Source organism: Hesperophylax consimilis, chromosome 21, assembly GCF_061612785.1.
Source record: "Hesperophylax consimilis isolate HC1 chromosome 21, BYU_Hcon_1.0, whole genome shotgun sequence".
In the NCBI taxonomy this organism is placed as follows: Eukaryota; Metazoa; Arthropoda; class Insecta; order Trichoptera; family Limnephilidae; genus Hesperophylax; species Hesperophylax consimilis.
Window position 1 is genome coordinate 3035627 of NC_142856.1, and position 16307 is coordinate 3051933.

At 36.6% G+C, this 16307-nt stretch overlaps 1 protein-coding gene across 1 annotated transcript in view; it reads right to left on the reverse strand.

The window, feature by feature from the left end:
• Positions 1–905: 905 nt before the first annotated feature.
• Positions 906–16307, reverse strand: part of UBL3 (ubiquitin like 3) — a 428822-nt gene continuing 413420 nt past the window's right edge. The window contains exons 2-4 of the mRNA XM_089644541.1: positions 14789–14897; positions 3948–4115; positions 906–3001 (exon numbers count right to left, since the gene is read on the reverse strand). Of these exons, the coding sequence (XP_089500667.1) occupies positions 2937–3001; positions 3948–4115; positions 14789–14897 (342 nt within the window). The 3' untranslated portion in view covers positions 906–2936. The remainder of the gene's footprint in view (positions 3002–3947; positions 4116–14788; positions 14898–16307) is intronic.

Consider the following 16307-nt stretch of genomic DNA (forward strand, 5'->3'; position numbering starts at 1 on the left):
TTTGGATAAAAATATTATTGTTTAGTGCAATATTATTAAAATTGTCGTATTTTTAAAACTTGGTAAATGTATCGAATGTAAATAAGACTTAATAAATTTTAGCAAAAGTGTGATGGTTTAATAAATATTTAAACTCTACGGCAGTAAACAATAAAGTCAGAATACATTAAAATGGTTAATTATGATTTGAGATAAACGATTTAACAATTAGGACAAGCATAAGTTACCTCATTAAGTGCGAGGAATACAATGAAATGCCATCTCTGAAACAATATTAGAAGCTGGCTGCTTTACTATGGCAGTACAATGTGGCTAATATTATAATAACTTATCATTTCACAATCATTAAATAAATATTGTTCATATTTGTTTACAATACGCATAAGACAAATACTTTGAATTCAATATGAATGGGTAACAAACAAAGTGGTAAGAATATCTTCTGTTTTACACATTTATATTTTTTGGACATTAACGGCAACACGAGCCAAACAAAACTCAACCTAAATTCAACAGGTCAAATTCACTAAAATCCCAAACACTTACTACGCTATAATGAATTTCAAAACAATGGTTATCTTTTCATTAATTTACGAGAATTCATCAATAGTTTCGTAATGCGGAAATTAGTGACTAATATTTAAGCCATTGAACAATAAACTGTAAACAGATAGAAGTTTGAAAGACGGTTTAATCTATTTGTGTTTTAGAAACAAACAAATACAAGTTATTACTCGGGTGATAACGCCAGCGTTACAATTTACGATATTTATTTTCTTTTAACTGTATTTAAATAGATAGAGATCTTTAAGTAGCACTCGGGAGTTGTTTATGATGACATTCTGTTCAGTTGATTGATAATAAAATGTATTTTTTGTTTCTATACATGGCAAAACTTCAATAGACCAATTCACAATAATTCAATTATCGCAGTGAGTCAGCGGATAAAATCAATACTTTCCATTGAACTTGATGATCGCTGAACTGGTATTCATTATTAATGTAAGGTTAATTAACATGAATTCTGGTCTAGGGAGGTTTCCATCGTGAGGCATGTCCAAATGGGTACAAACTATTGTTAGAATGGTAGGAAGCGAGAAGCGTTCAACATTAATAAGTATTTAATAATATACGTCCAATTACAGCAGAATCGTTACGAGTATAATTATTATTTTCTCAATTCGTTTATCGCACCTGTAAATATATTGTTATTACGCTATACATACAAATATTAACATTTGCTAAATTTCTCCCTAACTTAATTCTTATACTAACTGCTTCGGAACACCGCTCCCAATGCTGTCCTAAAAAGAAAACAAAAACAAATTAACTCATTCTTTTCACAAAGAGTTAAATTCTAGATAGATTTATAACCTACGTAAAACAAATATGAAACATCAATAAAAGATTTGAATCAAAAATCAAATCTTCTATTCTCATCAGAGGGCAACAACCAAGAGTTCATAATGTTTAGTGGGTACAGGTGGAAATGTTAAATTGGCCCATCTTTATTTGTTGGTACAAATGATTTAGCAATCATCGATAGAGAAGTAAGATAAGAAAAATAGTTAACGGCAAAGGGAGCGATGGTCAGAACCCGCTGCATCAAATATCCGACACTAGCTTAGCCTAACATCTCAACACAGTAATTAGTATCCGATACATTCATGTTTTATTAATCCCTTTGTTTGTATTCATGCGTTTTCTTTACGAAATATAATACAGGAAAAGTAAATGAGATTTTTTCTTCAATAGGAGAACACTTAGGAATAATTCAATTGTCTGTACACAGTAATGTTATCACTATTCATAATCATAATACACTTTAAATTAAACGGTGTTCACTTAGCGGTCCTTTAAATGTCACAAACTAAACTCTACACACAAAATAATACATCTTCCGCAACAAACAAACAAACAAACTGGTCAATATTACGTGCAGACATGTCCAACGAAGGATTATTAGGACAAGCGATCGACGGATGAAACAAAACAAAAAATTATATCTTTTAGGCGAGAAAACATTAGTTTACATTAAAAAAATCTTGTCAATCAACTTTGTCATAAGAATATTGATTATTATTTTGAATTTATTTAAGTATAAATATTTTTTTTGCGCATCTTTATACTACATAGCTTTCACAATAAAATATAACATTTGGACAAAATGCGACTAATTCACATTCCACATAAACACGTTTATAAAATTTGTTATGAGAGCTAAATGGTTATTTAGTTATTATGACTTGAATATCTACACGGGGATTAAAATGTAATTAAAGTTTTTCAAACTTCCATACATATTGTAGTATTATTTGTTAAACATCCAATATACATTTTAAATATTCATTAATCAAACATACAGAGCAATGTACACAAACCTTTAAACATAACTTTCACTTTCCCATAAAGCGTTCGAAATAATAAACAAAATTAACTGACGCAAATAAAAAATATTCTATTTCCTCAAAAATTATGCATTCTAATCATTCTTGAGCATTTCCACGATGAGGTTACAATATATAAATAAACACAATGGTTTTGAATTCACACTGATATCTACTCTTACGTTTAACAAACATGTTCGTCCGTTTAATACTTTTAAATCCTCAAATCAAAGGTGAATTACGTCTCATATTTAACACTTTGTCGATAAAATCTCAGAGTTCGCTTGCTTCACGACAGTCTGTTCCGTGTTCGTTAATGTATCCAACGACAATTGGTGAGAATCTGTATGAGACGGGAGAGCACTGACTGGAGGAGATCGGTATTCAGTTGGGAGAGAGAGACGGTAGTTCCGGCAGGAGCTAGTCGGTCGGGTGTTCGGTTGTTTGTTCGGTTGGTTGGTGTTGGTTGTTGTTGGGCCCAGCTAAGGTGTTGCTTGTTGGTGGTGTTGTGGTGGGAGTGCTCTATGTACACGTGGCAGTGTGTGTGCATTACAATATACAGCACGAGGCGGAACAACAACTGCTGGACCCGCCTTTGCTCTTCTGTCGTTGATCTGCAAACAGAAAACAAATACATTAGGTCTGTGGATAGTGACAATGTCATTCGAACGACAAAAGATTCAGTAAGCTTTACTCCGTAAGATTATAGATTTATTATAATTGTATGTTAAGTGTATGTACAAGTGATTAACCCTTCCTTCCCTTACGGTGCTAGAAAATCCCTCATCTACGGTGCCGTGTACTTAGTGCACAGGGTACATGTTTAGAAATTCTACATTTTATAAATTGGATAAAAATTAATAGTTCAAATTGATTATGGGCATAAGAAAAATATTACATATCAGTGCTGAAAACAAGGGAAAAATATCGGCAACGCATAAAACACATGATACGTCCATTCTCCAGATCTCCGCGAATGGTGGCCCAGTGAACGAAACCCCGTAACTCTCGACCTCACTACCGAACCACTCGGAAAATTATCAACCCATACAGACCTATGTATGTAAGGATTTATTTTGTGTTGCGTTCAATAAATACTATATTATATTTATATATATTTTTATTATTTTATCCTTTACGTAAATGTATGGCTGAGAAACTCCTAAAATGTTAACTCTGTGTTAAGTATTATTTTTTTTGTTTATGTGAACCTCACAAGAGTGCCTCTGTCTGTACAGTGCAAAGGCAGGAGAACTATGTCGCCACCCGGTTGGGCAGCTTTGTGAGACGGGTTAACGTAGGGGCTGTAGGAAGGGATTTTTAATACAGGTCTTGAAGAGACCCTGATTATATGTGAAGGAGGAAAATAGATATTTAAATAATTAGAGGAACACCAAACCAGTTGACTGCATTGGCTGGCGGTACAGGCAAATCACATGGTAAACATGTATAACGGATAACAAACGGCTTTTACGATTGTATAATGAATATGTACAATAGGAAGAGACATATCCGAAGAACGTCACATACACCGTATGGTTGTATATATATGTATATTACCGTGAGAGTTTGGCTCTGGCAGGTTCTCCCTGGGGACGAGGTGCATGACTGCCGTGCGGCCGGGGGGCAGCCCCAGGGCTCCCAGGGTCACGCTGCTGTGCAGGAACCTGCCCTGGTATATCAGCCGCAGGATCTCCGCCCGCGCCACTGCCTCCGCATCCCAATCCGCTAAAACAAAATAACAACAACACATTAAAACTACTAATTCTGTTAATAGTAGACTAGCTTACGTTGGTCGGGTGGTTATAGCGCAATACATTGGTCCTAGGGCCTGGACCGACATAGCTTCTCCCACCCTCGCTTCTCATACCTCCACGCGGTGACCAACGGGCAACGGACTGGAGGGTGAAGTTGATGGTAACCAATCCGTCGGGGGACCCCAAAAGTACGGCTAAAGTGAGAAGCAGTGAGCGTCTGTTCCGCATGTTAGTGGCGGCTCACAAATGGTGGGTGTGGCAACTCGACATATTCGGGTACTAGTCGCATGCACCATATCTAATGGGTATCCAGGCTCATTAGTTTAATCCGATAATTGACCATAAACGGGCAATGATAGCGGATCCAGCCCTAGTTAGTTGGGTCACTCTGGTTCCACGTCTGACGACCATCGGTGGATAAAAACCATAGTCAATCAACCAAAGCTTCATGGAAAAACATACGCAAAGATGCACTACCCTGTCTGGCAGCGAGGGGGAATCTCTCCTCGGTGATCCAGAGACTGACATTATGTTAGGGTCAGCTTGCAGGACTCCAGGGGCAAGCAAAATGAAGCGGAGGAAAGCCAGTCGTTCTGGGTTTGAAGACAGTTAAGATGGTATGGGCACATAAGACGGAGACCACCAGACCACACTGTGAAGCAGGCAATGTCTATAGAGCTTCAAAGACAGTCATCCAGAGGTAGACCAAAGAACTCCTGGATGACCCAATGCTCCAAAATCCTACAAAGAAACGGCCTAGATGAAAGCGACACTCAGAACCGAAGAAGCTATAACCTGAGAACGAGAAGAGCCGACCCCAACAGCCTACCTAGGCAATGAGTTGGGATAGTGCTAGGAAGAAGAAGAAGTAGACTAGCTTACAAAAAATCTAATTTTCTCTTATTTGATAAATCAAAGCAAAAATTTCCCCTGAATTCATAAGATGTAAGTAGGTACTCAAATCCCTACCTACTTTTATAAACCATATATTTTGTGAATCAATTTTACAGTTTTTCCAAAAAAGTCACTATCTCAATAACTATTCTTTTTCAAACATTCTTCAGGCAGGTAGGTGTAGGTACCATAATAATGACAAAGAAAAACGAATAAGTCCAAATAAACACAAAGGTTCGACATTTGAAAAAGGAATCTTTACTGAGACATTAAAACGGCTACCATCTTGAAATGGAAACGGAACACACAAAAATCTTTACAGACAGACGGAATACAAAATGGTTGAGTTAAAACAGAACTTCGCTACTAAGTGTTAGGATGGTGGCATAATAGACAAAATACTGTTATAGATGACGGCCTGCATGGTTGCGGCTAAGTTCAAATCCCGGCAAACGCAAATACATTTGATTTGATTAATTTGCGTTATTTCACAAATACTCTTTTAAAATAACATATAGCATATTTACGGCACGTTCCGGAGTGGAAGATACTCTCAGTATCGCCCTGGTGTAAGACCACCATTCAGAATTGAAACGTTGCTTGAAAAGGCTTTGGCCGTGTTTGGTCGCCAGATCTCAATAGCCAGTCACTTCACCACCTTCCCCTCCCCAATACCTTCAGCCTCACAGCATACCCGATTGGGGATGCTATAGTCTCACTGGCTCCAGACGGTTGGGAGCAGTTAAGACTTTTGTGCGGTATTCACATAAAAACATACAAAACAAACAAACAAATTGTTATTATCATCGAATTTGCTCTTTCTACTTCGTATTATTTTTATTTTACTCTTTCTTTACAGTGAAACATTAACCCTCTTATAATGCTTTCTTCTCGTTCTCTCTGCTGCCTCTTTCATACTAGACATCGTCATTCGCGTGGTCGATCGTTGCAATTAAGAAATGAGGTTATCAGTGAACATTATTGCAAATGCACATTTAAACAGCACATCCTTGTCAGTTTTTCACGTAATTTGTCGTCATAAAATGCATTCAAGAGCAAAGAAACTCGACTTGATTGTGTTTATCTATGCAAATTATCTGCAGGCATGTTGGTCGGTTGCCCTTGGGGGAGAAAACTCCTAATTGAGGCCACGGCGTTGATGAGACGGCGGGGGTAAATGTGAGATGCTGTTCTGGGGACAAAGGGGCCGAGAGGTCACCTCCCCCTGCTAAACCTACCCCCAAACTCCCCGGGGCTAAAGATAGGGATGAATTTAGTAGTTTAGCATCGAAACCCGATTAGATGTTTGATACATTGTTGTAAACTCGCCTTATTTCTAACGAACGATGTTTATAACGAAACAGAGGCAGAACAAGTCATATTATAATACTTTTTTTAATAGAACATTCTAAAACTATTTTTTATTATACTATAGAACAATAAGAATTGCGTTTGGTATTATTTTTAAATTGATATTTCAAAGCTCCATACCTCATGGAGGAAATAACGTTGAGTAAGTTGTACGTTACACAAATGTGATTACAAAATTTTTGAAACTACACGGAGCAAAATAAGTATTGCTAATTTATCAAAAATCACTTTAAATTATTGGTAATCCGGTTAAAACCGGGATTGAAGGCCATTTCCTGCATTTGCCTTGATAATATACAATGACGAAATGCGAAAATATTAGAATTTTTATGAACATTCCGACATAAGTGTTCATGAAGGTGTTCCGACTTTGTGATAGTACACTCGTAGTATACCAAAAGTTTATTAGGAAACCTATCAATTCATTCTTTAAAGGCCTGCAATCCTGTTTTTAACTGGATTACGAAAAATTTGAAGAAATCTTTAATAAATTAGCAATATTAGTTAAAATTGAATTTTAAATAAAAGTGCAGACACGACATACAGAAAAATAAAGCTTTTGTTTGCAAATTAAAGCTAAGTAGGTACAGTAAACATGAAACCCAGATAAAAACGTCGCGCGTCGTCGCCAAATCGGGTGGCAAGCGTTTTCAAGCTCCCGAGCCAAGTAGGGGTGTCACTGCTTCTCTGGCCTTACACATAGCGTGAAATGTCACAATATATTTTTGAAACAATTCCTAAGAAATCATTTTAACAACGTTCGATGTTTGAAATAATCCGACCCTTCGGTGGCACCCCTACCCGGCGGCGTGGGCGGCTTTAAAACGCCTGCCAGCTGGTGATGTCTCACATTATGTGGGTCAAGTAGCTATTGACAACGCGGCTCAAAGATGCTCCCTCCAGGGAAGGTGAACTCGGGACTCGGGACACGAAATAATAATAATAATGTGCAGGGGTTTTCATCGCACACAAGACTCGTACAACATGCAAGGGAGCATGTCATAATGTCATGTTTAGCCAAAGAGCTATGAAAGGAGAAAAATGAACTAAAAATAAACTTTTGTACCATTTCGCGTGACTGGTCACGTGATTATATTTGACAAATGATTTATGATGTGAGAAAGAAATATAGCTATAAGAAGCAAGATAAATTCTTTGTTATTATTAAGTCGGGGACGTCCAAGGAATGCATGGCAAACAGTCGGAATAAAGCAGTCAAAATGAATGTGAATTAAGCAAAGAGTACATACCACTTTCCCATGCGGGAAAATAGTGTAATGGTAAGTTAGAGATTTAAAAAAGCTGTAGTTTTTTTATTGATATTCATATCTTCGTCCATTATTTATTCGAAATATAATATAAAGCGCGGGTAAAGCACCCAGTGGGGCCCACATTATCATACGTCCTGAAAAAATTATAAAAAACTATTGAAACGTTTCGAAAAAAGATATTCCGTTAATTATTTGTTAAAATGTTTGACAAATAATATTTTTATTTATTTATTAATTTTATTTTAGTAATTTGTACATTTAAGTTTACAAATGACTTATTAATTTATTACATATAAATACACTATGTTTTTTCTTGCTTGATGTGACTCCTACACAGCATCTTGAACTTTCCAATTGGGACAGACTTTAGGTTTTCCGGCAGCGCGTTATAGTATTTCATCCCTTTATATAGTATACGATTCTGAGTATTCGCCTTGTCCTTTTTTGGTAGCCTGATTTCATTGCACGTCCTAGTTTTATGTTTGAGTATGTCCTTGTTGTATACAATTTTATTTGAAAAATATTTTGGTAGCAGGTTGTTTACTATTTTGTGTACAAATATCATCGTGTTCAGGGTCAACGTCTGTTTCATTGTTAGCCAATTTAGTTCGGTTTAACATTTTCTTTATTTTTGAATATCTATTTCGTCTGAGTATTGTTCTCATTGCCCTATTTTGGAGAATTTGGAGAATTATCGAAAATATTCATGAAATTTCCCTCCAATTGAAAAATTATCTAAAAGGTACTATGTATTATAAGATTCCATTTTGTAATTGTTTTTTAAAAAATCTTCTTTTTCTGTTACCGATAAATCTGGCATTTTCCTTAATTATTTTCTTGAACGTGGTTATTTTCTCTCTCCCAAATTCTTTAATAGTGACGTGATTCGACCATCGACCAAATTAATACGGTGTAAGTATGTTCAGTGGGCAAGGCTCTCAACTAGCAATCCGAAGGTCGCGGATTCAAATCCCAGCGTGCGCCAGTGAATTCTATGTGACGAATTTGTGATATTTCACAATTTATTTATTTTAAAATATTTATAGTAAACTTGTGAAGATACTCTCAGTTTCGCCCTGGTGTAAGATCACCATTCAGAATAGAAAATTTGCTTGAAATGACTTTGGCCGTGATTGGTGACCAGATTTACTTATTGTTTAGAAATATGTTTTTGCCTTTTAAATTCTTTGAATCATTTATTAACTAACCTATGTTTTTATTACTTTTATTGTTATTTTTTGTGTTATTTTTTGTTTTATTACTAATATTTTTTGTTTAATTTAAACAAATGTTAAAATATTTTTGTTGTCCTCTCCTAAACACAAGCAGCTGCTTTATTAGGATAGTGATTGATATATTGGTGTTTATATTGTTAAAAAAAAATTGTAACCTTGTTTATATGTTTCAATAAAAAAAAAAAAAAAAAAAGATCTTCTTTGATAGCCAGGTACTTCCCCACCTTCCTCTTCTCCATCTCAATTCAGTTATTACTCGCGCAATCACAACATACACCCATTACGAAAAATTACTACATTTAGACATCTTTCATGATTCCTTTCTAACATACAAAACTAACTTATTAAATTTCTTAGCATGACATATTTCAAAAATATTTTCACATCATTTTTCAAAACTCCTATTTATTAACAGTCAATTACAATTCGTGAGCTTATTATAATTCTTGTTTTCAATTAATTTATTATTTTTATTATTATCCACACACTTCCTTCCTTTTATAACAATCTCAGGCGAAATTACGTAATGATATTTTATGGACATACGTAATAGGTACTACAACTATGTAATAACTAAAAATATCTAATTGTATCTAATTGTACTGTGTATGTCTTAACAAATAAATACATAAATAAATAAATAAATCTCCTTCCCCTCCCCACAGCCTTCAGCGTCAACACCCAATTGTGGGTATCATATTCTCACTGGCTCCAGACGGTTGGGAGAAGTTGGGATTCTTGTGCGCTATTCACATAAAAAAAAATTAAAAACGTACTTGATTTACATGATTTTCTTATTTGAACTTGAATTCCTTCACAAAACTTAAGACCGTTGTCTATTTATGGTGAGGAAAACCTATTATTAATATTTTTATTTGTAAAACACTGTGTGACTTGTAAAAATTATTAGTATGTTTATTGTAAAAAATACATAATATAATAAAAAATCAAATTGTTTCGAAAATGCCTGTCATTATTTTTTGTAAGTGTGACAGATATTATTATGTAGGTAAAGAATAATCGTCGGAATAAGGATACATTTAGGTTTAATGCGGTTTTAAAGGAGTCCTTTAGCCTCTTTACTGGGAAAGAGAATGTACTCCGGCGGTAGTAAAAAGTCCTTGATGTTTTATCTGAACATTGGGGCACTAACGCCGAAATTACATTCAAAACGTAATGATCCCATTACAAAGATAAAGATCGGGTAATTTCAAAGTTTTATGGTTCGTGGAATAATTAGAAGATTGAAATATATTGGCCACTTATAGTTTAAATCCCAGTTTAGAGTTCAAAAACATAAAGTTTTTAAAATTTTACGACCGCTTTGTATAAAGTTAACTCTTCACTATTTTGGCGAATTCTAGCAAAAACGCCTCAACCCAGGCCAGGATGTTTTTTTCTGTGTTCAATATATTCCAGTCAAGTTAAACATGAAAAGGGGGTTGTGCTTGCAAAAGGTCCAGTCATTCTGAATTTTTTATATGTTGTTAGGACCTAAACCAGTATTAAAAAAAAAAAATTGCAACTTCGAAAGTGCTGTGCGAGCGGCGGTGGACCTAAAAAACCAGGAAATTTTCGGATTTTTAATTTGCTATAATTTGAGACCAAAACAAGCTATATAAGCCATTGGTTTTCAAGATATCTACAGTTCTTCAAAAATAGGCAATTTTTTTCCAAAAAGTGAAATTTTTTCGAAATGGTCACTTATTTTGTAAAATAATTTCTAAAATACGCACCTCACGTCAAATATTATTGGAAATAAAGTTGTTGTAAATTTAATTAGCTTTCATTTGAAACAAGATTAATATCTGTAGACTTAACGGTTCTCTCAAAAATGGCAGATAACCAAAAACAGTCATAAGTGGATTTTGGGTGAAATGCAAATAAACTGTTCTCACGTCTTTTTATGGTTTTATTTATCAAACAGTTAACAGATTTTTGATGAAAAAAAGAAAAGATATTACATCTATCGGGAATTACGTCATCTTCAAACATTGTTTTATATACCTACATACCAAAATGCTTGTACAAACATCATGGTACCTACTATAAGGACAAATTACATGTACACAAAAAATAAAACTAATATTAATCATGTAGGTATTGTGTCTTGGTTGCCAAATCATGTCTTTCTTTTTATCTTAGCTGGGAGAGGCGCCCAGTCTGTAGTCGGGTCATCTTCATCGTCCGAGCATTTCAGCATCCGGGACGTTAATGCAAAATTTGCCACCGCATGACTGACAGAGGACTGAGCAGTGGAGCCCAGCCTTTCTACACGAGCAGCTCCCAGAGCATCCTTTATTGCATTTACACGAAATTTTTCGCAAAAGGGCAGGAGGTGCGGGATCCATCGTGGTAGGGATGGGGCTGAGTCCTTGAGAAGACAGCTTCCACCCCCATTCAGTGGGATTCAAGTTGACTCCCCGCCGCTTCTGCACTTGGAGGTAGCACCTTGCTGCATGGTGGCCTGCAGCATCTTCCGTCGGTGGCAAACGGGCGAGGTTTATGTTTGTTGAAGTGACAAACGTCTTATACTTCAGGAAATCCAAAGTATCCCTCGCGATGTCACCCCCATATAGAGCCACGAAGCACTTGATGCCTGCTTCACTCACGGCTTGTGGGGTAGAGTCTGGCCGAAGGGAGACCTCCTCTTGCTCAGCTTCACTCTTGCTCAGAAGTGTGCTGATTTTGGTCTTTCCTTAGCCAAATCGGTGCTGAGGTGGTATCGCACCCGGCAAACGCGTGGGTAAATAGTACCGTTCCTGGTAATTGTCGGGAGTTCTGGTCATTGTAGGAGGTCGTAGAGTAGTGACAGCAACCAGCTTCACTCTTCGTGCTCTTCTGAAGATAGACGTTTGTCTCTTCAGCGCCTAAACCATTGAGAAGAAGCAGGTCGACATCTTCTCCCACTATGACGACCCGATCGGCATCTGCTCTTTTTGATAACGCCATCATGACGATCTCTCGATCAGCATCTTCTTCGGCAACAGCCACTTCTACTCCCTCCTTCTGAAAGGCGTCACAGAGAAGAGTTATAAGGCGTCTCTTATTGTTTTCATTGCCCAAAACATGCTCTTGAGCAATTTGAATTACTGTGGATTCATCGAAAGTCAATTCGTAGCTGGAATGAGCTGCGTAGCGCCGGAGTCGTTCCGCTGTTTTGGTGTTTTTTTTGGTAGCATCTTCGGGGTAGCCGTCAAAAACGATGGAGACGTTCTTCCCAAAGTGGTTTCGGACGTAGGTGGTATAACGCGCCAAAAGTGCTCGAACCGTGCTTTTCCGCTGCCACACGACCTTGTGCAAGAGGTAGCCAACATCCAAAATGACGTGAGTGCTGGCATCTATCGGCGTGTGGCTGGAAAGAGGAGTGAAGGCAGAGCACAGAGTAGATTTTGTGCCCTTGCGCATCCCTTTTTCATTGAACAGAGACATCGGGAACGGGGCCAACTCATACTTGAAGTCATCCTGTAATTTCTTTGCAATACACACTCGCTGAAAACTTGTGAGCGGATCCACAGCCACGCTTCTGTTTTTGTCCGGCAGTTTAACGGTTGAGGTGATCGATGCCAGCGTGGTAACTCTCTGGGCTGTGTGGCAATTAATTTCAGGACCTGCCAGTAAACCACCACTGATAGAAATTAAACTGTCAGTTTTTGGAAATGGAGGGTGGAGAGCAAACCAGTTTTTTAATTTTTCCACATCACTATTATCTCGGATGATTCGAGAAGGTCTCATGTCTACATGCTGCTCTCCAGTATGACATGATAAGCTGCAAAAACTTTCCAGTTCTTCACAAATGTTCAACATAAACACCATTCCTGTTGTCCACCTTGCCAGAACACTTTCGGAGATTCCTTTTCCTTGGGTCAACCCACCGTAGGTTTTCATGGATCGCGTCAGCTTCTGCTCAATTGTTAGGTCTGACCACAACCCAGTCCAAAACTTGTCAGACCGGCAAATGGTGAAGGATCCTTTTGTGATTCATGTGATACATGTGATACATGTCGTATTCACTTTTATCCATCCGATCTTATAGAGCCATCATATCCTGAAGATAGAGGTGCCCGCTCTTAGCATACAAAAAATGTCCAGCTGCGTGGAAAAAAGGGAGCATCTTGTGGACAGTGTACAAATGAAGGTTCCAAACACCAACACGCTCTGCCTGGATGAATAGTTTTATCAAAGTGGTCATACGAAAGTATTGGACCCACAACTGTGATGTTGGACCATTCGCTTTAATTTTCTCCAAGGCACTTTTAAATTTTGCCTTTAGTATTTGGTAGGTATCAATTTCTTCTGCTGATATAGTGAGAGACCTTTCAGTGTCTCGCAGCAATTTTTCAGTCTCGTCTCGCTCCTCAGGAGTTATGTCAACCTCATAAAAAACAATGCTGGCCAGTGTGAGGTTTCCCAAAATGTGGGCTCGAACAGCTCGTGAATATGCGTGCCCATTCATATGGGTACCCATGGGTATAGGTACTAATGGGTACTTGAAATTTGAAATAGTCGTAATTATATTATAATCCTAGGATAAACCCCAGTATGATTAATGGATTTACTTCACAGCACATTAAAACCATAAAAAGACGCGAAAACAGTTTATTTGCATTTCCCCAAAACCCACTTATGACTGTTTTTGGTTATCTGCATGCTTATCATTTTTGAGAGAACCGTTTAGTCTACAGATATCAATCTAGTCTCAAATAAAAGCTTATTAAATTTACAACAACTTTATTTCCAATAATATTTGACGTGAGGTGCGTATTTTAGAAATTATTTTACAAAATAAGTGACCATTTCGAAAAAATTTCACTTTTTGGAAAAAATTGCCTATTTTTGAAGAACTGTATCTTGAAAACCAATGGCTTTATATAGCTTGCTTTGGTCTCAAATTATAGCAAATTTATAGTCTACTTTAAAAGTATGCATACCGACTACACCGGTCAGACCCTTCCTTTACTGAGATATTGAGCAAAAACTGAAAAAAATCCGAAAATTTCCTGGTTTTTTAGGTCCACCGCCGCTCGCACAGCACTTTCGAAGTTGCAAATTTTTTTTTTTAATACTGGTTTAGGTCCTAACAACATATAAAAAATTCAGAATGACTGGACCTTTTGCAAGCACGGATGTACATCTTGACTGGACTAATAGGAGGCAGTATTAGAGTTTAGAAAGAGAATTAGCGTAACAAACCCGTGCGTGTTTCAAGACAGTACTGTCATACTGCCTCCTATTGAACACGGAAAAATTTTTAAAATGTTACGACCGCTTTGTATAAAGTTGACTCTTCACTATTTTGGCGAATTCTAGCAAAAACGACTCAACCCAAGCCAGGATATTTTTCCGTGTTCAATATAAGGCAGTACTAGAGTTGAGAAAGTGAATTAGCGTAACAAACCCGTGCGTGTTTCAAGGTAGTACTGCCTCCAATTGAACAGGGAAAAGTTTTTAATGTTACGACCGCTTTTCTATAAAGTTAACTTTTCACTATTTTGACGAATTCTAGCAAAAACGCCTCAACCCAGGCCAGGATGCGTATTTCCTTTTCCGTGTTCAATAGGAGGCAGTACTATAGTTTAGAAAAAGAATTAGCCTGACAAACCCGTGCGTGTTTCAAGGCAGCACTGCCTCCTATTGAACACGGAACAGGAAATACGCGGCCAGGACACTGAATCAAGTTGGTCTGCTATGTATATACAGGATAGAACAGCACACGGAGAAAACTTAGTTATATGAAATATTGTTAATTTTTTAAACATCTTGTCAAATTATTGTTTTCCGGTTAAGAACGGGATTGCAGGCCCTTAACTATCTATGGCGAAGGATATAGGGACTATTACGCGATATCACATTAGAAAATAAAACAATGTTACCTTCGGGCCAGTTTTCGTAGACGTGTAGCGCTATGTCTCCCGCCGAGTCCGCGGGGCTGAAGATGAATTCCTTGGTCTTCCCGGAGACCAGGATGAGCCGGAGGTTGATCTGCAACAAGCGACAGAGGAAACAATGAGTTACTAAATACAAAGGATAAAATAAAGGATTTTTAACTTTGAATGGGTGTAGGTTTGGTCCTGGCCATAATTTTTTTTTTACATTAACACAACACATGAGGTCCTCAGGAAAATAATTTCTATCAGGGTCTTTGTCATCTTTTGGCATACTGTGTGTAGAGTCTTTTTTAAGGAAAGGAAGGAGAAGAGTTCTGGGAAGGTAAAAGGTATGAAGATTGGGTAGGAATCTAAAGATCAGTGTGTGTAGAGATCAGAATAATAATAATAATAATGAGTGTTTTATTATCTTTTTTTTGTAATAAATAGATATAATGATATCCTCACTGGGATCTCCCGTGCTGAGGATTTCATTGACATATTATGTATAATTTAATTATAAGAATTATAAGAAATTCTCCCGATCTGGCACCCACGCAACTGGGTGGCCAGGCGCAAAATATTACAAAATAATTGCATAATATTTAATTAATTATCTATCAAATCTTTCCATCGACTATATAGGTGTTAATTGACGTAGTTGACTTCTTTAAACTCTCATTCTTCAGATTATTAGTAAAGTTTCCACATTGAGTAAAAAATATAAATAAAATTTTATATATTTTTTTAATTCTTCCACATGTCGTCACAGGTTATTCAGCAGTGTAACCACCCAAGCTCTCACATCGACCCTAACTGTCCAATACCTATTGATTTTAGATGTTTTTAGTTGAAAAAACCGTCTTTGTGTTGTTTTACAATGAATAAATCATATTTTATAGAAAGCTTTCAGATAAACATACTTCATTATTTTTCGTTCACTATTCTCATATTATATTTAACGTTATTTTTCACTTCTCATAATGTATCGTGTTAACGATATTGTATTGTAGGTAAGTAATGGTATCTGTATTTATCACGGAGGCGAAGAGTTATTTTCTGAATCGGATAAATAATTTATCATAATATTACGAAAGATTAATGTACGTGAAAGAAATATAAATAATTGAGTTTATTTTGTTTCCAAGGAAAGGATTATTCTTTAGCTACCACATAAGTAAATTAATTATGGTCATAAACTTATTTCTAAAAAGAGACACTCGTGTACGAAAGTGATAGCATGATTATGCCGACGTATAAAAGGGTATGTCTGCTTTTTACCAGTAAGCTTCCTTCTAGTAATCGACAATAGAGTAAATATTCTGCCTACACTCTATTATTATACTCTATCCATCATTAATAATACTCAAAGATCGTTCACTAATTATCTAAAGAAGAAATACCCCAAGTAAAAATGTAAGGTATTACAATATTATTAAAAAAAAATCTCTGTCGTTTAGTGGAAAAGTGGTGCAAGGCAATGTGTTTCCACTGCGGCGTCGGTAGTTCAAATCTCTGCTAGCTA